At 38.5% G+C, this 24,672-nt stretch overlaps 2 protein-coding genes across 2 annotated transcripts in view; one reads left to right on the forward strand and one right to left on the reverse strand.

The window, feature by feature from the left end:
* The first annotated feature begins 113 nt into the window (after positions 1-113).
* On the forward strand, positions 114-5,416 carry LOC133027193 (CBY1-interacting BAR domain-containing protein 2-like). Its single transcript, XM_061094227.1, has 9 exons — positions 114-133; positions 227-464; positions 559-627; positions 2,655-2,756; positions 3,983-3,988; positions 4,092-4,196; positions 4,305-4,418; positions 4,919-5,125; positions 5,228-5,416. Exons 1-9 carry the CDS (start codon positions 114-116, stop codon positions 5,414-5,416), a joined length of 1,050 nt encoding a protein of 349 aa, XP_060950210.1.
* Positions 5,417-7,513: 2,097 nt separating this feature from the next.
* Positions 7,514-24,672, reverse strand: part of arhgef4 (Rho guanine nucleotide exchange factor (GEF) 4) — a 50,782-nt gene continuing 33,623 nt past the window's right edge. Inside the window, exons 3-11 of the mRNA XM_061093940.1 lie at positions 19,089-19,268; positions 18,314-18,514; positions 16,320-16,499; positions 15,206-15,438; positions 13,474-13,603; positions 13,248-13,379; positions 12,021-12,264; positions 9,087-9,164; positions 7,514-8,999 (exon numbers count right to left, since the gene is read on the reverse strand). Of these exons, the coding sequence (XP_060949923.1) occupies positions 8,842-8,999; positions 9,087-9,164; positions 12,021-12,264; positions 13,248-13,379; positions 13,474-13,603; positions 15,206-15,438; positions 16,320-16,499; positions 18,314-18,514; positions 19,089-19,268 (1,536 nt within the window). The 3' untranslated portion in view covers positions 7,514-8,841. The remainder of the gene's footprint in view (positions 9,000-9,086; positions 9,165-12,020; positions 12,265-13,247; positions 13,380-13,473; positions 13,604-15,205; positions 15,439-16,319; positions 16,500-18,313; positions 18,515-19,088; positions 19,269-24,672) is intronic.

A 24,672-nucleotide genomic window follows, 5' to 3' on the forward strand; every position in this document is an offset into this window, starting at 1 on the left:
CCATCTGTTGTTGCCGTTTCCACGGCAACAGTCTCCTGTTACCTGGTGCAGGTGAGAACAAGCTAAGGCAAACAACAGAACAGAGGAGACACAGAGATTACAACAGAACAAATATGACCAGCCTCTTCTCCAGGTAGGAGAACTTGTATGTTTAAAATTATCCAAAGTATCCGAAGTATCATTAAAATCGTATACTTGCACCTTTTTTCCTGCTGATTTGTCAAAGCCGGGACATCCAGGTGAAGAGCATGGAGCAGACAGTGAAACATGCTGAGAAGTACCTGGGTGAGATCTGCTACCTGCTGGGCTCCTACACCAGGAAGACAGCTAAGCTCAGAGACAAGGCCGACCTGCTGGTGGCTCAGCTCTTCGACTTCTCCAGCACAGAGGGCCCAGAGCTCCAGATCGGCCTGAAAAACCTGGCAGAAGATTTAGCCATGGTCCAGGACTACAGGCATGCTCAGGTCAGGAACACTGCAGTTATCCATGCATCACTGTCTTTTATGTCATGACTCTTTAACACAGTGTTGCCTTCATGATGAATATTTATCATTGCAGGTGGAGAGACTAGAGACAAGAGTTGTTGCTCCTCTGAAAGCCTATGGAGACATAGTGAAAAATAAAAGGGTGAGTTTGGATTTAGATATTTTCTATTAATAGGAATACTAGTTGATTACTTTATTGACATGATTATAAAATGACATTCCCTTTTCCAAGAGCAGTTTTTGGAATATTTGTAGCTTTATCGTGATAGGAAAATAGATATTTACACTTACTTAATTAGGAAATACTTGAGTCCAAAGGAAAGATGGAACCCGTTCAAGCTGAGTTTCTCATAAATATGAGTGTACTTGACACCAAGGTTGTGTTCGGAAATTCTTTATAATCTCCTTTACTAACCACTAGTCCTTGACCCTGATATGGAATATGTCACGAGGTCCAGGAAAGATGTGAAGGAGACGCCTTAAGGAATTAGGAAAGGAGAAAATCCGACTCAACTTACGTTCATATAAAACCCCACACTTATAAAACCCCTACAAACTTTCTGTATAAGAGCTGGTACTCAAAAAATGCACGGCACTCTGTGCTGTACACTGTGCACTGACAGGTATAATAAAAAAGTGAACATATAATCAGTACTTACTCACAGCCAATAAAACTGGCTCATATACTACATTTCATTTGTCACAGAGCTGAGACATTTCAAAGTCAATTATCTAAAACAAAGTGTTAAGACTTACCTACCCCGTGTGTTGCCAGTTTTTGCAATGCAGCTCCAACCTGTACATAGAGAGTAGTGAGTCATGTTAGCCCCCAGAGGGCAGGGCGTCTGCTGCCTTCACTTCCTGTAGAAGAAAATCGTACATGTGACTACTCTACCATGACACACAGTCTCCCAGATCGATTTCAGGAATGCCTTAAATAAAAAGGGACAAAAAGGCCTCACTAGCTGGTAAAGTTCGACTTCCAAATAAACGTCCTGTCAAAATTAAGACAAACAGAAATACATAATCAAAACAATAATTCGTTTAACATTAGATAGTTACTAAGGACGGAAACCTTATTTTGACCAGGACAAGTCATCTGACTTGTACATTGACAAGAAAGCTTTCTTCCAGCTGAACAATTTAGTAAAACAACAAAAGATTGAATTGAAAATTTAAATAAAACCAACAGGACTTAAATGTTGAAATAATATGATAATGTGAAGGATATATTCATGGAAAAAACGTTACATAAGTGGCGAAAAAATGTTTTTCAGCATTGACGCTCCTTTGCTAATACTTAAGAGAATTCGAACAGCTCTTATTATGGTGGCCACTGGAATACTTTCAGGTCATTTCACTCAGTTAGAAAGGTTCCTAAGCTAAATGGACTATTCCAATGGAACCCTACTTTCACCTCTAAAGACAAAATCATCTTATCGGTTTTCATAAAACTAATTTCATATAGTTTGAGAAAAATCATTCTACACACTTCTCTGGATATTTTACATGCACAGCAGTAATTACATGTGGCATTAATAGACAAAATGCCTTTTAGTCTACGAGTCTACGACCAAATTGTGATTTCAGTCTATGACCATTGTTAATGCAATCATAAATTAACTTAAATGTTTCAAACCCTGGCGACGCAGAGAACACACACAATAATTTAGATTTAAGTCAACTTTATTGGCCTGACATCTATATGGGGTGACAAAGCACAAATGTAGCATCGAACACAATAATAAATCTATCATCATAATAAAGATATCATTGTAAAAAAACAGATCTAGCTTCTATCATTGTACTTCATTTATTTTTACTGATGATTGTATTTCTTTCCTTTGCCATGATTATAAAGCACTACACCTCATGTTGATTTTAATGTGCTTTATAAATAAATCTGATGACCTCACTTGACTTGAGAGTTTGTAGCACTAAAGTGAGATTCTACTGTAATTAATATGACCTCTATAAGTCCTTGTGATACAAATGAAGTTAAGGCATTGGGATTGAGTTTTTGCCCGTCTGGCAAAAAACTCAATCCCAAAGTCCAGCCTCCTAAATTTGATCAGACAATCTGTGCTACGTTTGTCTTCTGATGTCAATGACTTCTTCCTGGCCTTTATTTTGTATGTGGTGTAAGGTGACATTGTATTTTCCATCCAGACTGATCTGAAGAAGTTCAACACTGATCTGAAAAGAGAACTGAAGGAGCTGCAGAAACTGGAGAAAGTCAGGCTGAGGAACCCAGCAGATCGACAGAGCATTGTATCCTTCATATACCAATTCATATAATTGCATTATATGAATATGTAATCATGCAAAATTTATTTTATTGACTTACAAAACCTCCATAATGTGACAAACTCATAACAGGCAATCAAACATTGATCAAAAGATTCTTGAGGATACACCAAAGCTCGAATTGACCAAATTTATGTGAAAGAATATGCTCACTAGATATTGTGTATATTTCAGTTAGATATAGCCATTAAACATGTAGTATAAACATCATATAGATTTGATGAAGAGATGGTGCAGGCTAAAACATAATATTGATACAGTATCTGACACTTTCAGACATTGTGGAATAAAAACAATTTTTCAAAACATAAAATATTATAACAAGACTGTTAAATAGTGATGTAGTGGCTCAACCAATATTATTCAACTCATGTCTGTCTGTGTCTGTCTGTGTCTGTCTGTGTCTGTCTGTGTCTGTCTGTATGTGGAATGCATGTCTTGCCCTAGCCCTTTACACTTGGAAGGTGTATTTTTAGTTGTCATGTGAATTGCAGTGGTCAGTTTCAGGCAATCAACCACCTCCTGTTTAGCTTTTTGTCTTCACAACATTCAACTTTTGCTGTAATTTCTGATACTGAGTGGGATTACAGATCTTTTATTTTGAAAAGTTAAGACCTAGGGCCTGCTTACCAGATCTTTGAAATAGCCAGATGCAAAGTGTGAAAGAAACATCATTCAGTCAATGATTCAAACATTTATAAAGGTGTAAACAGTGATAAAGCAAATTCAGTTTCATTTCATAAACAACATAAGTAGTGTAAAAATTGCAGATAAATTGGGTATGATAAACACAATGTTTTCAATATTCACTCTGCCTTAAGATTGTATATAAAACCTTTGCAGACAACATCATGCACAGAAACAATAAAAAAGGGACAGTATATTGTCCAACTGTTTGAGGAAGGCCTCACTAATGACAAGGCCTAATGCACTGGAGCATTTACAAAGGCCAGGTAAACAGGCAAGTTTAAAGCAGGCACTTTTAAAGTTTGAATAAAAAGCAGGTATGATGACTTGTTAACAGCTGTTCACTTAGTTATAGCGAGACTTATTTTTGATATGGGTCCAAAGTTGTGAAAACCTGGTTGTTTTTAAGCTTAGGTAAAAGTTTTAAAAGTTTAGTTAACTCCAAACTCCAAATACTCATAAAACATGAAATTTGACAATATTTCCTTGACAATAACTTTCAGTCCCAGGTAATGATTTCATGATTATCTTGTACAAATTATCACATTTATGGGCCTTTTAGCCACTCATAAAGACGTGAGGTAAAACTGTGTTACTGCATTTCATCCACAGGCTGAAGTAAATGCTCAGAAGGCTTCAAACAATGCTCAGCACAGCATCAGACAAGTAGAGGCGACCATCACAGACTTCCAGAGACAGAGACTGGAGGATATCAAAGTTGGTCTCTGTCTCACATGCATACACGCACACACACAAACTGTACATCCCAAATGTGCATCGTAAAGGATCAGTGTTTGATAACATTGCTTTGTTTTTTTTTGGCAGAAGATTTTCACAGACTTCATCACGGTGGAGATGCTCTTCCATGCTAAAGCACTGGAGGTCTATACACACACCAACCAGAATCTTGAGGCCATGAATGTTCAAAAGGATCTAGAGGTATTTGATGATACCTCAAGATCCTAGATACAGTCGATACCACTTCAACCAAATGTGTGTTTACTACTCAATCAGATAGCAGGTGGTGAATATTGTAGTAGTAACATTTAATTCAGTTCAGCTTTGTTGTATAGCACCAAATAACCCTAAAAGATTATATCACAGCACTTTACATATGCTGCTTTCAGACAAGCTCTCAACTCTGGATATTATTATTGTTATTATTTTTCTTTTCAAGCTCAAAAAGAGTGTTCAGGTATACAATTTTTAATGGCTAACCACGTTGCTCTGCTTTTGCTGGATTTGTAATTAACTATTTACGGCCGCATTTGGCATATTTACTTATTATCACTAAAACCAGATTATGCGTTAAATGGTGTGAATACAATTTGTTATATTGTGGATTGTTAGATTTCTTGACAGTGAGGAAAAAACACAAATTTGTAAACTCTGCCTATGTTTTTGGGAGGAGGCATGTGACTATCTTTCTGTCTCCACAGCTGTTTAGTGGACGGCTCATGATGTCTGATTCTCTGGCTGGGCACCTGGATACCCCCCTGAGCAGCCACTCGTCTCCCCTCATGAGCCGCTACCCAAGTCCTCCTGTAGCCTTCCCCAAAGGCCAAAGCCTCAGGCCAATGCAGGCTCTTACTATAGGCCTAAACAGCAGGCAACCACTCATACAGTGTCCAGAAAAAGCCAGGAGGGTGAGACCTAATATCTCAGTTTCCATGGTAACATAGCAAATCAAACTTTGAGCTGCTATCTAAAGAACATCTCTCAATTAACCTGACACTTTTCATTTGCAGTCTCGTAGTACCTTACAACGTCAAAGAGGTATGGAGGAAGCGGACCTTGAGGAGGAAGAGGAGGATGAGGAAGAAGAAGACGATGAAGAAGAGGATGATATGTATGAATCAGAAATTGAGGAGGCTCAGAAAACCAGCAGACAGTCTTATGCTGCTCAATATGCCCAAATGCACAAATGGCAAAAGTAACAGCCAGTGCATGGACACACACACGGCACACAACCAAATGTGCACAGTGCTGCTCCTGGACAGATGAAAACATTTTGTTGTTAGCTAGTTTCCTCCACACTTGAATACGTGCGTCAGCACTTATTGCTGCAGTCTTAACAATATGAATGTGTTTAACTTAAATATGTAACCCTGAATTCACAGAAATTGGTTAAGTTCATTTATATAGTAATAGCTATGCTATAATCTATTAGTTTGTAGTCCCTGCTGCTCGGTTTTGCAGAACAAAGTTCCAAAAACATCTTCATCTGATGAATACTTCTTGCACATAATTAATTTGAGATGAAAAATAAATGACTACAACAGATGCAGCAAACAATATGACATGGTATCAAAATGTAATGTCATTAGGAAATGGCAGCTAAGGGGACATGAAAAAGTTAAGACAAGTTATAGGATTAAACTTTCAGATAAAAAATTGCATGTGTGATGCACTAATAATATGTCTAGATGGAAGAGTCATCGGAAGGAAATCCTTCCTGCAACTTCATCACAAATAATGTGCCGAAATGTGGATTTCTAAGAACTTTAAATAAAATGATTGAATCAGTTATGATTGATCAGCATAACTGGCACTGTGGTTAAACTGGGTTAACTATAGTACATAATGTGAAACAGCATCACCATACAAGCAGGGTATTGTATGCATCTGTGTGTGTGTGTACCAAATAAGAATGGGTGAATGGATTCTCAACAAACTTGGTGGTAGTTTTACTCAGGAGGATTACTCCGGGGAATTTTTGTTGCTGATCAATGAATGGTCAAGTTAAAGAAAATATATTCTGAAAAACAAAATTTTCACAAAAAATTAAAGCGTAATCTATGGCATGGTCAGAGAATGATCCTCTATGAAATAATTTGATGTCATAAAGAAATCACGATGTCAAAATGATGTTGTGCATTGGTAAATCTTTTTAATTACCAGGTATTTCTGTGTAGATTAGGACTATAGATACAAAAACTCAAGTACTTTATAATCCTATTGTAGGAATTATGTAGTCATCTATGATGTCAGGAAATTACATCATATATAGGGAATCCATTTACTTTTGCAACCAAAATGATAAGAGATTTAATCTAGTTTTTTTAGGTTAACCAATCATTTATTATCATATGGTATAAATGACGTCATGATGACATTATTAAGAGAAGGGGTTTTACAGTATGAAAAAGTAAGCACTTCTATATTGAGGTACACACAGGGAACACTAAGGAATGCTTTGCTTTCATTCTTAGATTAATCAGGAAACTGTAGCTTTGCATACGATTTGAAATAGGTTTTTGTTCTTCTACTTCTGTAACTGCACATCCATATTGTGAATTTGAAATGAAAAGGTTTTATATAGTTTTACCTGTGAGCAATAAAATATATGTCCATCAGCAGTAATAATAATCATAATAATCAGTGAAGGAACACCTACAAATGTGCAAACGAAACTAACTTATATCAAAGACTTGTCGAGTCTCCTCCCACTGACCCACTTCTCAGGTATGTTTAAAGATCTCCAGTCTGCTCCACATCATGGGCAAAGAAATGGGTTTGTCACAACAAACAGACCGTTCTGCTCTTATCCTCCAGTCGTTAGACTAAAACTGAAACAGGATATGAAGTGTTTTTTTCTTTGCAAATTTAAAGGTAAATCAAAGTTGCCTGTTTTGACTGACAGTACAAAAGAACGTGATATATTTGCATGGCCCGTATCATAAGACAAATTTGGCTTGATAATAATATATTTAAACCACATGACCCCCATACCTTGAAGTACAATCACACACAGACTACTCATGACTAATTAAAAAACCCCAGGTTCAGAAAAAAAATGGTTTATCGAAAAATGCCGAAACTATAGTTTGGTGTGATTTTGACCCCTTTCAGAAGGTCGGAGGCTTGATCTGCCTTGAGCAAACCCCAGGCATCTTGATGAAATATTTTAATTCTGTAGACAAGCTTTATTGGTGTCACAATTGTCGTTCTTTGTTCCAATACCATAAACAATTACCAAAAAAGAATACCAAGAACAAATAATCACTTCAGTTCACAGCCACATTTGTCAGCTTAGGAATGTTTAATATTCCATATTGTCAGAAGCTAAAACATTTGAACATAAAGGTGAGAGGAGTACATTACACTGAATGCACTTACAAGGTCATATCACTGGGCTGCATTGATTTATTTGAAAAGAGATTATACCAGAGACCAGATACACAGAGCAGGGATACTGGATATCAGAAGTACAGGTAGATAAATAACTGTCTGTTTGTGTGTGTGTGTGAGAGAGAGAGAGAGAGAGAGAGCGAGAGAGAGAGAGAGAGAGAGAGAGAGAGAGAGAGAGAGAGACAGAGAGACAGAGAGACAGAGAGACAGAGAGAGAGAGATGCTGTCAGCCTAGTAGCACAATAAAGTCATCAGTTTCCTGAATCTGGTTAAATATAGCTGGATTCTTCAAAGATACAAAAAATAATCTTCACAGTATTTTTCATCACATCCATGCATGTCATTGTAAGTCATCCATGGCACACTTCAAATGGCACTTAAAAATTAAAAAAGAAAGAAAGAATAGGTTGTTTACTCATTGACATGGTACGTATAAGGAAGAGTCGAGGATCAGACTCGAGGAATGTGTGTTGCTGGAAAGTGTGGGTTGCTGCTGTTTGTTTGAATAAAAAAGCTCTTTATCTGTAATGAGTTGAATCTTCTTTGGGCTGCATTTATGTTGTTTTTTAATAAATTGTTTGCGAAATACCACGAAATGCACCAGAGAAATACAGAAAGATATCCTGGTGGATGGAGATCACAAAACACGTCAAAACCCAGCTGAAAGGATCCTGAAACTATATATTTGCACAGAGAAAAGCACAAGAATCGTTATCCCCCTCCTCGTTTTCCCTTTTTTTCAAAAGCAGACATAGAACAAAACAATACAAAACAAATCATCTGGCACTGCGAACTGTTGGCATCTGTCAAATCATAAAACATAAGAACAGTGGAAATGAATGACATAGATTTGTCGACAGGCAACGTCTTTACAGAGGCAGCACAGTCAGAAGTCCCACGCTCGCTTGCAGCAGTACAGTAGTAGTATTAGTACCAATTTGAGCGTGACTGAAGGTATATTCCATGCTCCCTGTTTGACTCAGTGTCTCCAGGAGACAATTCTCAAGTTTGATTGTTAACCAACCTATAAAGTGCTTTCAAAAATAATCTCCCCAACGTCATAATCATTCTTATCTATACATTAAATCAGTATATCAATTAGGGCAATGATACCGATAGGAAAGGAAGGGGGAGGAATTAAAAAGGGTCTGTTCAGGCACGAGCAGAGAGCTCTTCTCTTTCTCCTCCTCTTTGTCTTGTTTCCACAGCTTTCCATTTCTGTCAGCTTTTTTTACTTCTTGAAGGGTGTCAATCTCCCGATGTTGTGCCAAAAAGTGGAGGCTTTGCGCTTGGGCTCAGCCAACATGAAAACTTGCTGCTGGGGCAAAGCTGTGGGGAGGGAGGGGTGTTTCTGTCGCAGAAGGAAGTCATAGTAGGGTCTGGCCACCGCTGTGAACAGAAAATTGAATCATTTATTTAATGCATGAGTGAAATATGATCAACTGATAAAAGCTCCCTGAACCACTGGGTTCCTACCTTTGGGTTTCCCAGCTGGATGGCTTTTACAGGCATTCAACATGGCTTGTTTCTTCTGGACCTCTGTGAGAGAGAAGCCTGCAAACAGAAAAAGAAACACTGTCACTATTTAGCTTTCTCAAAATATTTTTTATTGGGAAAAACATGATTGATAACTGCTACTCTTGTTTTTCTTTTACATGAAACTGTCTGGACATGTAGCATCTGGGTCAATATTTGTCTGATGACTATAATGTGAGGAAAAAAAAGGGATTCCACTATTGTCTAATGTTACCCTACACATGTTCAAGAACAGTAGGATACTGGTGGTGGATGAGCTACATAGGTGAGATAAATTACTTTTATATATGCTTCATTAGTAATGCAATAGGAGTCATTGAAAAGACTGTGTAGGAAATTAAATTAAGATAAAGTGACGGTTAGATGCATGATAGACAAAATAAACAGCCAACCAAGGCACCTTAGCCTGTATACTATGTATGACATTAAAAATAATATTTATTATTATCTATAAATATGAATTAAATGTTCAAGAAATAGAAAAATAGGATGCACATGCAAATTTGGAAACATCCATCACTAACTTTTCATGCCCTATACTGGGAGATGTTACTAAGCTACAGCAATGGGCACCATAACTTGGTACTCTCATTTTTGCAACTAATGAATAAAAACTAAAAGACAGTACATTTTTCAAGTAATGCAAACTAAACGAAAACAGAAAAACAAAAACCTTGACCATAGAAAAAAGCTTTCAACTGATCTAAGGAAAATTCTCAATAAAAGAGACAAAAAGGACAACTAATAGGTGCTATACATACCATTTTAACCAAAGCTGAGAGCAATGGCGAATTACTACCCAACATTACCAATAAATGGACTAGTTCTCTAGATCTTGGAATGGTGAATGCAAATGAGAAATAGAAGAAATGTTTACAACTCGTATGTAAAATGACCACTAGTTAACATGTATGTTTAGTTCAGTATAAATGAATGATGAGAACATACTTTAGTAGAGACAAAAGAGTATCACATCAGCACATTAGATAGATGTTTAAAATGTGGCACTCACAGTGACTCCCTCATCCAGGTAAAAGAAAGTAAGAAAGACTTGGGATTTATGAAGCTCTGTAGCTGTGTAGAGACGCAAGATCGCCTCAAGGCACACAACTCACAGGTTTGTCATGTTGTTATGATAAAGTCACCTGTTTCCTGAATCTGGTTCAACATAACTGTGAATCCAGTGATTTACTGTCAACATTTCTCTGATCAATATACACCCACAACCCTCTCTTGAACATACAGTAAAATGTGAGGTGCATCTTGCAAACACTCACTAAAATGAAATTAGTCTATCGGTATCCAAAACACATGTGCAGTAAATCTTTGACCCTCCAAAAATAATTGCTACATTAACCTCTGAAAGTCTGCTGTAGACTTGAAAAGTATTATAATGTGACATCAGCCTGTTTGATGATGAATCCGGTAATAAGACAACCTTAGTCAACTTAAAGGATGGAAATGTAAAGGACTCAACACGAGTCTAAGACAAGGAAAATAATCTCTAATTTCCCAAATCTTTAACCTTACCTACAGACCGACAACACAGGGCAGAAATCTGGTGGTGTTTCAAAGCGGGAGCTGAGGTGGAATCTCAAACACTCTGCTTGTCTTGTCTTTGAATCAGTATCATAGAGACTATCTCCCCAGTACAGTATATAGTCCACATGTATGGGACAGATCAAACACCTGTGTTGGTGTGAAACAAGGTAACAGTTTGATCAACACATGTCTCCCAGCAGCCTAAGTTTTTGAAAAGTTGTATATTTACTCAGCAAAACAGAGCATTATCCATCGTATCAATGCTATCTCTCTCTGTTACATGTTCCATATGTACCGAGTAACTCTTCAAGACACCTTGTGAGGAGACAGTGCATCCCACAAGCTGGTATGTAAATGGTAACTGGTCTGTATTTATGTTTTTCTAGTGCTGATGACCACTCAAAGCGCTTTACAGTACAGTTTTACATTCACACACACATATTCATGCAGTTCATCTATGTGTGGCACAATCTCTATGAGAAGGGGCAATTTGGGGTTCAGTACGTTGCCCAAGCATGTGGACTAGGGAATAGTGGGATCGAACTGCCAACTTTCTGGTTAGAGGACGCCTGCTCTAACCCTGAGCCACATGTGACAAATGCCCTTTTACAAATGTCCCATAATACACAAAGGCCAAGCTCTGTGGTTAGAATGGCTGCATACGTTAATCAGTAAAAATAAATTGCTCATATTGATAGCCCTTGATCAGCCTATAAAAAAAAAACTCTCACTGAAAAAAAAAGGCCTCTGCTACGCTTCAACACGGACTTTAACCCAAAACTATGGGTTGAAAGACTGATGGTCTACTTGCTAGGGGCAGGGCTGGGTAGTAACACGAAAATGTTCTCCCTTGTTTACTGTGAGCTATATGGGGACACTAGCCTAGCAACAGCTCATGAGACTGTGAGCAATATGCTAGGATGAGGAATCGCTGCCGCCAGGAGCTTCTGACAAAAACAGAAAAACACAGATGAGGGAAACAGCAATACAGGGAAGACAGACACCCAACTAAATAGCAGGTAACTGGTAACGATGCTGTAACCAATGTGCGGTGTGTTGTGAAGTGGAGAGATATTCTTGATACATTAGTGAAATCCATTTACTGCTGGAAGCTCCTGACACGAAGCCCATTGAGGAAAATACAGTATTAACACAGGTTTAGTTTATGGGAACAGCTCTGTGGTTTGCACAGAGGGAAGCGAGAGGTTTGAGACAATGGCACTTAACCAGAGGATCACAGGTTTGATTTCAGAACTTTTACAGTGTATTCTGATAATTGGTTCATGATGCTTATAGGATCACTAAAGTTTTAAAAAGGTGCATATATCTGACCTGTATCACGGTCATGCTGAACCTGCCTCCTCTCATCGGCAAAGGCTCTGAGCCAGCGTTGTTTCTGTTCAGGCTTCTTGGCACAGAGGAGGTGGACCTCATCACCAGCCACTGATCGCAGCTTCAGGGCGTTCTTCACACTGATGTTAAAGTCTTTCTCCTTGCCGTCCTCCACATCTATCACCTCCATGTTGTCCATGTCCATCCGACCCTTGTAGTACAGCATGTCCCGCCGTAGGAGGTCCTGGAATGATAAGAATGGCAAATTCATCCAGGGCCTGGGGGAGATTTGGATCAAACCGCCAACCTCCTCAACCTTCACAGCCACACCATCCCAGACAATTAAACGATCAATTATTAATACCGGATTTATTGTTGTTGTTTGTTTTGGCATTTTAAACTATGCAATTATGGATTTTTTTTGCTTTAGCTGATGTGCTCTAAAGCAATCTAAGTGAAGAGAAGTTTGATAAGTAGTTTTTTTTATTGTATATTTTTGTTTTGTAATGTTATAAAAAAATCACTTGAATCAACAGTGAATTTTTTAGCAGTTTAAACATGTTTGTCTAGATTTCTGTCAGTTGGATAAGAAGTGCATTTATAATTGAATGATTAATTGTTTTTGAGTGTGGACAATTTTGACTTGGACCAAAATTTACTCTGAATCCTACTTTCCCATATGTAAACAATCATTTGTTTTGCATATTCAGCTGCGGATCCTCTTCAAATCAAGGAAGATGTTAAAACTCAAGTTCAATGGAAAATATAACGGTAAGTCAGCTGCTTAATAGGGCCATCCATTTCCTGGATTTTCTATCATTGGCCAGACGAGTTCAGTGCTCGTTTTGAACATGCCTTTCTGAGACTGTAAAAGTCACCTGCAGTAACTGAGCTGTGTGAATACTCAGCGGTTCAACATGTCTGCATAAACTAACAGGGAATTGTCCCAGTGGACTCACTGTCCTCTCATAACCACGTTAGTTGAGAAATGTAAGACTAATGCAAAAGTAGCACATGTAGTGAGTTCATGTAATAAACCATCCCCCAACCCACTTTGCTGGCATTAATCCCTGGAAGCAATACTGAGGCCAAGACAGCAGTGCAAATGGTAAATGGTACGCAGCGCAAAACAGGTGAGAAAAAGGTGGCAAACAGGCTGAGAACTTTCTAGTATTCTAAACGGAAAGTAAAACATCTAGTAAAAAACAGTTTAAACTGTTGAGGCACCTTTTTGCAGTACACCATCTGATGGTCAAAAAGGAAAAACATTCTTTGTTGACTCTTGAACTGAGGCTGAGACAGCTTGGTCAACTCCCCTGAAAAGATAAGATCAGAGCTCCTACTGAGGATGTCTTCACCCTGCATGGATCAACACACACAAACAAATACACTGTTAGTACAATCAGCGAGAGACCATTTCAGAACAAGGCAACACAGATGCTTCGTGCCACACCTCCCAGTCCTCTATGGAGCTCTGCCAATGGGCGATCTTGTCAATATTCTCAAGGCGCCGTTTCCTCTCATTGATCAGCCTTGCCACGTTCTTCATGGCATTCAAGGCTGCCTCCACATCTTGGTAGTCTCTAAAGATCATAGAGTGACATGACATTTAATAGTTGTATTCTGTATATCTGTTATGTTTGAAAAATTCAATGCAAAATCGAAGATCAAGGATGAGTTGTGTTTCCAAAACCTGAAGTAGAACATTTTGTAACACAAAATGTTCACTCATTGTGGATTAATCCATTGGAACTACAGTGTCTGGCTGTTTCAGGAAAATTATGTAATTTTTTACATAAAAATAATAATAATAATGATAAAATATGTTTTAGCTGGGCTTTAAACCCATGCTTAATGCAGTAAAATCTCAACCAACTACAACATGAACTTGAGATCCACAAGATAATTTATTTACAAAGCATATTTCTTGGAATTCACCGAATTATACAAAATACATGTGAACTACACACATAAAAAAAAGAAAGTTGTTACAGAATTACAACAGTCCTTGAAGCAGACGCTAAACCTAACCCTAATCCTCCAAGCCAGAATCAAATAACATTTGATGTTATAAGGACAACATACATTTTCAGCCAAAAAGAAATGATTGGTTATAGTATAACCAATCATTTAACCAAACATTGTGTATAATATACACAATGTTTTATGTTTTGAAAACATGATAAAATGTGTAAAACTTTCACAAATCACAATTTGTCTCATAGGGCTTAACAATGTGCAACATCCTCTGTCCTTAACACATTATCAAGAGTGACAGGTGGAAAAATATGTATAAACCTTAGAGAAAGTCACATCTGAGGGATCTTCTCCCAGGATAGAAGTGCAATAGATGCCGCGTGTAGATGCCAATTGGCAAGGTTGATTTTTTTTTTATTGTTCAAAGATTATCGATATCTTTCATAAAAAATAGTAACTGAAGACTACAATTTCTAACTTCATGTTGTTTTTCACCTTTCTTGTATTCTGAAAAAGAAAGTGAGATATAAGTTGAAAACTGGATAAAATTTGCCTCTGGAGTTTGGCTTAAGATATCCTTTTTTTCCCCCGTCAAACTAATGTTTTCCAGAATTTAATCACCCTGTGGTTGAATTTGTTGAGTGCAGTTCCCTCAAGGTGTTGATCTAGAATATATAGCATTCACAATAACATTAGATCAACATGACCTTTACCTTTGACCACCCAAATTTCATCAATTAATTGATTGAGGCATTCACGGAGCAAAAAGGGGTTTGTCAGGTCACAGTGACTTTGATTGTCAAACACCAAAACAAATCACTTTATCTTTGAGTCCATCTGAACTTTTGTACCAAATTTAAAAGAATTCCCCGATGGAGTTTCTGTAGCTGCTTCTCAGGTCACAGTGACCTCGATCTTTGATGGATGACAAAAATCAGATCATTTCATCCATGAGTTCAATTGAATGTTTGTGCCAAATCTGAAAAATTCCCTCAGAGTGTTTTGTTCACAAGATATATTTATCACAAGACTGAGATGGATGGACAGACAATCCGGCAACATGAATAATAACAGGCATAATAAATGTTTACTTTCAAACTTTCTGTTTCTGTATCTGTATCTCTTATGTTGATCACTCTTAGAAAAAAGAAAAGGTGACATCTGACATATGTGTGCCAGTGAATGTCACAGAGAGATTTTGCAGTTACCTGTGCTGTGGGTTGGTGTATTTGAGCAGCTCAGCCAGCTGCAGTGGGTACTTGCAGATCTTCTGAACCGGGGTGAGCAGGAAGCCATCCAAGGAAATGTCGATCATCTTCTGGAGTAGTCGGCAAGCTTCAAAGAAGAACACGTACTTGTTGACTTTCATCAACTTACAGAGCTGGATGCAGGCGTTGGGGTGGTTGTTGCAATACTCTGAATAGATCTGGAAATCGGTTTGCTACACATGGAAAACAAAACACAGAACAGACAGACAGTTTAAAGGGATGGTACACGCTACATCCGCTAGCATCACTTCTTCCGGTAGAGGACTTTTAGGCCTAAAAAACGATGTAAATGATGGTGATTCAAGCCAAATTTGAATGTTGGGGCTTATGGACACTTATGAAGAGCACACGAGCAGTATGTAGGTATTTTATGTTTTTTGACATTTGAAGGCGGCACCCGTTACTTAAATTGTATTGGTTTTTGATGCAGCAACACTGTTTACCCCTGAGACCACTTAAGTTCACCCACCCCTCCATCGGCATAGTGGTGAGTAGATAATGAGTGCATTTTCATTTTTCAGTGAACTATATATTTTACATGGAAATTGATCGCATCTTTCACTCAGTTGTTACTTTATTAGGACCAATGTAGTTGAATATAAACCTACACTAATCCTCCATAAGGATTATACGGTTCAGTTTGTTGTAACTTTATTTAAGAGTTGTTGATTCAACTGTGTGTGGAGGATGAATTCTGTAATGCTGTGCAACTGCACTGCATAGAACAACTAGTTCAACAGCACCACAGACTGTATCCTCCAAAATGAATCAACACAAAAATGGAAAATCACCACCTTCATGAGGAATTTATTGCAGGTTGTATTAGACTATGTTAGTTTGAGCCATGTGTTCCTGATAAACAGACAACTGAGTTAATATTGATATTAGCTTTAGCTCAAAAGATAATCTTGTTACAAGAAATGTTTTAAACCAACAGTTGTGTGTTACTTCTTTCATACAGTGGTAACCCTCTGATAGCACAATACCTATTACTACTGTTGAAATTTAATTTTCCAGGGTCTCCTGATTCAAGCTGTTTTGTGACTGAGCTTACATGTTCAAGGAAGCAGCAGCCAATCTCGCTGAGGTGCGGCTGCTCCTTGTTGAACTTCTTCTCCAGACCTTTCAAGAACTTCCTCTGGAATCGGTAGATCTCTTCAATATTGCCAAAGATGGTTCGAAGCTGCTCCTCATTGAACATGTCTGTTCTCTTACGGCACTGTTTGATGTGACCCTGAAAAAAACAGAAACAGGATTCTTATAAGCTGCTCACTCCAGTGTTCAAAAGCCATCTACATAGATTGCAGATTTTTCTGAATTTTTGTGATGATTGTCTATGTTACTCCTAGTTTGCAAATTTATTAAAGTTATGTGTTTTGTTGATTGGCTTTCATTTCCATGTAAATAAATTTGTTTAAGATGGGAGAATGTGAATGCAAGCCTCACTGCTGTTTACTATGAAGACAGAGCCGCACTGTAAAAACTAAATCGTTAAAAGAACCATCAACCACTTCGAGCATCTTTATGACCACTTTACCGCAGAGCTGCTGCTGCTCACATGGGCCTGACAAAGTGTAATACAACACTGGCCTCTGCTACTTTAGATTCTAAACGACCAAGAATTGGAATAAGACTAAAAGTCTGGTTTTTGGAAAGCTTGATCGACCATCCCTGTATGTATGTTCGTATGTTATCATTTCATCGCCTCGTTTACTGCCATCGGCGCATTTGCAATAAACTTGACTTTCACTGATGGCGTTGGCCGGTGTTCATTGGTATTGTAACGCCCCCGCCTCACAGACGACACGTAACTTCTTCACTTATTTGTAACTTTATTCAAGTCAACACAAACATGTCACACTCCTTGTTCATTCACTGACACTCTTCACATCAACAACCGTCTTCGACACTTCCTTCCTCATTCACCCCTGACCCCCAACAAACGAGCCAATGAGAACCTTTCATCCCACACAACCCCACCCCATTGGTCTAGAACTGTCACATGTCCCGACCTGACCTGTTTACTGACCCTCAGGACATCTCAACACTCCTTTAACACGGTGTCTTAACTGAACATAACAAAACATATGCATGAACCCAGTCCGTTACACTATGTTTTCTACAGCCTGCCAATCTAGCATCCAGATTATATCCCAAGGTGGTGGTACACTCACACACTCAAAACAGGACAATCTGAGGAGGGCTGTTTTAGACAGGGTAAAAAGGGTGCTGTTTAAAATTATCCTTGTGGTATTTTGACCACAATATGTTACAGACATTTCATTAAGACCCCAAGGAACCATATCAACTTCAATCAAGTTTATTTTATTTATTTGCTGCAAATGTTTGTTAAAAGATAAAAATGTTTTAATCCTGAATTACTTATCATAAAATGTTCTCTTTGTTTGGACTCTTTCACTCACTGGATTTGCATGACATGCTCAAAGTTGATCTCGGTTATGAATTATAATGATTTTATTTATTTTACAAAGTGCTTTTTATTTCAGAAACTTATATTGAAATGCTGCATTGCACTCGTCCTGATGTTTTCTGTGTAAAAAGTTTTCTTTGTACTATTGATGCATTTCTAATTTGTGGTAAAATTGATCTGGAAATCAGTTTAAAGGGATGGTAAACAAAGTTTAGTTAAACTAAAGATTGTTTCATCAATCTGATTTAATTTGTGCTCATTAAAAGATAAGAGTGATAAAGGGCTGAAATAATTTAAAATAGTGCTTTTTAAATCATGATTAATTATTTTCCTGGCACAAAAGCGTGAATGAATAACAACAAAACAAAATAAACAAATATCGGTATCGGCTATCGGCTAGATTGTTGTTTTAAACATCGGTATCGGTATCGGCCAAGAATTTCCATATCGGTGCATCCCTAGTGAAAAAGGTTGGACTTGAACTAAGACTGGTCAGTCATCAGACGAGTGTTTTCTATGTTCAAGGTAAAGCAATTTTTGGTGGACCTGATGTATTAACAAGACTCTAAAGGACAACAAATCTTCCACATCATATTTCCACTTGATGTAATGCAGACCTCACAGATGTCTTTCAGATGCTTGATGTAGTCTCTCTCTGTGCTCATTATCTCATTGATAACGTTGGTCCTCATCTGCTCTTTGCAGGGTAAACCAGGTCCCAATAACAGGCCCAGAGCCGCCTGGTCCTTCTCACCGGTGTGCACCTCCTCCAGGTGGGCCAAATACTCCTCCATCGGCTCGTCCTGATTCACACGCAACTGAGGAGAACACATGTGACTTTAACAAGAATTCTAATCTGCCCTGAACATTTACTGAACACATCTTTTATTTTCCATTCTATCCAAAGGAAAATCACATGGGTGTACACAACACTTCATGTTCTTCCATTTTAAGTCTAAAGTATGCATTCATAAATCACATTGTGTGCTTACATTTTGCCACTGGTGAAATACACAAAAGAGCGTAAGTTGGTTGGAGTTGAAGTTGGCGCCTCTCTGTCTGGAGCATCTGAGTTGGATATGAAAGTCGCTAAGCGTAGACACTACAAAGTACTGTTGGTTGTTCCTTTATCTATAACCTCACCTTTGGTACTGCTTAGAAAGAGAAGGGAGTATCTGTCGAATTAGAAGGGCACCATTCTCCTGTACAGATATGATGTGTAATATACAATATACATAATATATAGTGGTGTATACAGTAATATGTGAGGATAGTCAAAAATTCCTCAACAATAAGAAGAAGAACACAAAAATACAAAATAAAAAAAAATAGGTCTAGTGTAGCATATTATAGGAATAGGAGTCTTTCAGCATTAGGGACAGAATTTCTTACCCGCACAAAGCTTGCAGGAAACCAGCCCTCGCTGTCCATGATGCGACCCCACCACCACTCCTTGTTAGTGGCATCCACTACTTCGATGACATCACCGGCCTTGAAGCCAAGCTCCTGGTCGTCCATGGTGACATGGTCCCAGAGCGCCTCAGCATACACCACACTGCCATCGCTGATCAGCTGCAGAGGAAGCAGCACAGAGAGGACACAGGTCAGGATTGTGTTCATTTATTTCTAGTTCCAACACATGGAACAAAATTACATGATACAGTAAGGACTTGTTAATCATTCAGTGAAATTCAAGGGTCGACTAACAGCCTCCATAAATGTCATAATTTCAGGACAACATATTCTTCAAACTTTTTAAGTTGAACCAGTTATCTTCTGCCATCCTTTCTCACAAGCTGAGCAGTGTTTGACTCCGACAATTGAGGTAAAAGGGCTATTAACGAGCTGCTGCTACATGTAACACTTGGCTGAAACATTAAATATTATAATTATGCATAAAATACAATTTTACTTTGGAAATAATGTTCAGAAATAAAACAAATATAAACAAAATGAAGTATTCAAAGATTTCAGTCAACATTTATCACTTTTGTGATATGATAATGGGTTTGGAACACCGAGAGGAACAAGCAGACATTTAGCACACATAGGTCACTCTGTGGCACTATGATGTATGACTGTATGTGCAATTCACCTCTAACAGGAATTTATTTAGGATTTGGTTGAAGAGTAGAGGGAAGTTAAAATGCATGAGATAAAGTAAGAGGAGGCAGAACAGGGGGAGACCAGAAGGAGGTGGAGTCTGTGACACCGATAAAGACACTGCAGTGGTCATATTTCACACCGTCTCATGCGAACCACCAGTTTTACTGCGTCAACATGGTCCCAGGCTCCACAGAGACCATCCATTATGCTGCTCAGACTCACACTCCTGCAAAGGCAACACAGATCTTGCTGGACCACATCAGCCCTACATCTTTCCCCTCTCCAACCGGGTCTCTTTCAGGGACAGAGCAGAAAGTCTGGCCTCCTTTTTCTCTTAGTGATCCGTGTCTCTGCTCCACTGATCCATCATGGCGACAAAGAAAACAGATGATGTGGCTGTTGCTAAGCAACACACCCACACCATCTTGCCTCTCTTTCTCTCTAGATTCACACTATATCCTTTCATTAAATGTTGAGATAGCAAACCACTACGTACAGCTTGATGTAAACAGGCCAGACTATTGTCTTTATATATCATACATTACAACAGTAGCTGGTTAACATGCAAACAGACGCACACACACACACACACACACACACACACACACACACACACACACACACAAGCCTTTTCTGTGCACACATACAATAAACATACATCAGGGACCTGAATTATACCTGTAAAAATAAACAACCAATGCTCATGGTCATAAGGTTTCAGAAACACAGCCTCAATGGCAACCGGTTTCCTTCATCCACAGCGATATACGAAAATCCCACTATTTATGCTCTGCCCTGCCAGTCTGGATGCCAGATTTATCTTACATAATACATGTTTAGAATTTACTGTGACAATCATTTTACAAATTATTTTCCTCATTCAAATTTTTTTACAAATCTAGATTTTAAAATAATTATTACATTTTTTTAGACAAAATAATATATATAGGCTGGTGACAAATTCAAAGAAAAACCTGGTTATTGTAAGGAAAACACATCAAATACATATGCTTCCACTCATTGGCAGGTATAAAAACACCTCAGCAGGCCCTGCTGATTTTTCTTTTGTGTAAAGCAAGAGGAAAAGCTCTAAATATCTTTACAGGAAAGTGTATTGCTATTGGTGATCACCTTCACCCTATGATGAAACATTAAAAGCTTTTGGACAGTGCTGGACAGTGTTCTAAACCACCTTCATCTAAACACAAAATTAGTGTGAATATGAAAAGAATGCCATTCATCCCTCCTGTAGAGCTACAGAGAAACGTGCACAGATTATTTGCTTATTTATTTCTGGATTTTAAAGTGACTTCCTCTTGTTACACTTGTAATTCACTGTTCTCCAATACTTGTCAGATACATAGAGAGGGATTTTAATAGAGGGGAAACCAGTTGCTCAGTATCTCTGTGAAGTAGAAAGTTCCCAAAAATTACCCCTTCAAGGAGATAACATTAGGACTCATATTCATAAGACTGCTTAGTTTTGTTTTGATGTTTGTGAAAAAGATTGTAATCGTCAAATACCTCCAGAGGCTGCACATGTTGGTTGATTCATTGGTAGGTGGAGACATAATCACAAAAAGATTAGTAGTACCTTCTACGAGATACTTAAAATAACAATAATTGTGATAGATTGATGCAAAGAAAGAACAACAAAACATCAGCCACTTATATTATTTGCCATCACTATCACACTACTAAACTGTCTACTAAATTCTTATTATATGAATTCTACCAACAGCTGATTGTACCAGTACACATTTACCAGCCAATATACAATAAATGTATCCCTAATTAGGTTTCAAGACCCTAAATATAAATATATAGCAGTGTTATCCATTTAAATGTCAGTTATACATATACTGTATAGTCTTCCAGAATAACAAACTAATGATTAAGCCATTATGAATCTTTTAGAATGTAAATGTTAAACCTCTGCTGTTGGCAGAATCATTTAATACCTGTGTCAGTGGTCTGCGGTTCTGTGTATGCTGCAAGGAAACAAGTGGCTGAGTTGTCAATCAAGATAAATAATGTTCAGTGGCTATTTACAAAATAAAGTTGTTGTTTTTTACAGATTCTGTAAATAATAAAACAGAAGCTGGTATATAGTAAATATATAAATATAAATGATGGTTGTTATTAAAGACTGCTAAAAACATTTGGTGTGAGGTAGGAGGGCTGGCTCACACATACATTTTCCACACAAATGTTTAGAATTAAAAGCTTTCCAATGGCTTAGAGAACTAGATCCCATTCATGGTAGGCTCAGAGTGATAAGTGATCATTTTCAGTCATGTATGAAAATCCTTGCTCTCATATTTCCTGTATGTGTAAAAGTAAAGTAATTCTGACAGATAAAATTGATATAATTTTTTTAATTTCTAATTTGTTACCGCAGTATAGTCAGTTGTTATGTGGATTAATTCCTGTTATGGTGCAACGGTACACAGTCAATTTAAATATCCATGTGTTCAACAGTTCGAGATGATGTCGATCCATGTAATATTTCCATATGGAGATTATTGTAATAATCTTTCTATCTTTTGGCTCTATTCTTTCACTTCAAATGCTGTCACATAAGTCAGCTTTGTTTACGTGAAACACTCTACAGACTTAAACAATAAAGCAACATCAACTAATGTCAATTGTCAAGTGCTCTCCACTCAGAAAAGAAGAAATCCAGAGGATTATATTATATTATATATGTTACATTTAATGGCAATCGGTTATGATATATCGTACCAAAATTTGTGATAAAAAAGAGCAGGTCAGTTTAGCGCACACATGAATCCTGTCCAGTTCTGTAGAAACAGCCAGGTTGTATGTGCACAACACAATCAACCATGGTTAGCTAAGAAGATCTCTAACAGGGTCACCAAGAGTATGTTACATCACCTGAAAGCCCTCTATTACACTACTGTTGCTTTTTAGGTTCCTACAAAACAAATAAACACAACTAACTAACAAACAAGCAAACAACGCATCATCTTAAACTAGAAATAACAAAGACAAATGTATTTTCCACAGCAGCCAGTTTCTGGAAGAGATGTTTATTCTTCTGTGCCATAGAGCTCCATTAATTTCCAAATACATCAAGGAGATACACTGTTGCACTGTATGACAATTTCTTTCATTAACACACACTGTTCATTTAGACTCAATCCCACATAAGGCTTCATGCATCCTAAAATAATCATTACAGCAAATGAGTGTTAATCCACTGATGAAGAGTCCCCATCAAGTTCTCCTAGTTGAGTAATGGGTGCAACACTGACCAGCTTTTTAGTTTTGAGGTTAGTAAGTAGGCCCACTGAGACAGAGCAACACATTGTTGGTTTCCAACTATTCATAGGCTTTGTTAATAACACAACCTGAAATTCATCAGTGCAGTTAGGTTAGGATGGAGATAAAATCAACAAAGAGAAATGTTTAAATGTGGACAAATCAACCCGAAACAATTGGCACTGATTATAATTACAAAAGCTACAATGTTAGAGAAATAAATGCTTTTCTACAAATCGATTATGTTCCTATGCTCATACAGAAAGAAATTCCTTTTCTTCACGTTTCTGAGGACACACATGTACAAGCATCATCCATTCTCTCAGTAAAGTACTCCTCCTGGTTGTACCTGTGTTCTGCTGCTGCCATGCTGGACACCCATCAATCTCAGCAGCTCTGCTCATCAACAGGGCAGTCTTCTGCTTCAGGTCCCTCTGTGTTTCAGTTTATCTGTTTTCTTCCTCCATTCCGAACCGTGTGTGTGTGTGTGTGTGTTTGTATGTGTGTGTGTGATGTTTGTGTGTGTGCGCGCGTTTGTGTTTCAGAGAGTTATATGTTTATGCTCTCTACTGGAAGGCCAGTAGGAACATGAGCACTACGTTGATGATGATGAGCAGCATCATGATGATGAACACCACCACCTTCTGGGTCTCTGGGGGGAGGTTGCAGCGCAGCATGGTGTTTAAGAATCCCAACCTCTGCCTGCTCCACCTCCCCGAGCCACTGCCGCGAGCCATCAGTCCCCTGGCTTCCTCCTCTTCCTCCTGCTCAGCACCGCCGCCCCTCCCCCGACGCCTTTCCCTCAGTGCTGAGCCTCCACACCACACAGTGTCACCTTGTCCTCCTCCTCGACTATCTCCGTTGTTGTCCTCTGCTGATCTCCTCCTCCGCTCAGGTCTAGCGGTCTCCTCCTCTGCTTCTCCTGCCACTTTGCCGATGCCTGTGGCCCCGGCCTGCCGGTGGAGGCTGGGTGCTTATCTGTGTCAGCCTGTATGGCTGTATGCGCTGCAAAGCTTTTTGTGCGCTACGTGCTGAGCATCCCTCTCTCGTCCTTTACTCCCTTTCTCCTCTTTGAGGAAAAGGCACCTCCCCTCTCTGTCTTCTTTCCGTCTTCCACCAATTTTGTCCTTCTCTTCCTTTTCGTTCCTTTATTCTCGTTCACGGTCAGGATTTCAGGATGAAAGACAAAATACGTGAAACTGAATCTCTCCGGTTCATGCTCATTCCTCCTCCTATCCTCCTCCCTCTTCCTTTTTTTCTCTCTTCTTTCTGGCTTGTTCTTCTCTCACTCCAGCCTACACATATGCTCAGTCGTTCTACCTCCAGAAACAACCAGCCGTTTGTTCTCCCTTCGGCTTGCTTTTTATTCTCTCCTATCGCTCAGTCTCTGAACACCTTTTCTTTCCTTTAAGATCCTGATAAAATGGTGCTCGGTGTAGTCCCTGGAGCCGTGCTGCCTCAGTCATCTATCGAATACCAGGATCGCCCTTTTTTCCCCTTCCTTCCCTATCTTTTTTTGTGTGCCCACCCTTACATATCCAACAGCCAATCAGAATGCAAGATGTGTCAGCGTATCCTGGATACC

Source organism: Limanda limanda, chromosome 20 (assembly GCF_963576545.1).
Source record: "Limanda limanda chromosome 20, fLimLim1.1, whole genome shotgun sequence".
NCBI classification, from domain to species: Eukaryota; Metazoa; Chordata; class Actinopteri; order Pleuronectiformes; family Pleuronectidae; genus Limanda; species Limanda limanda.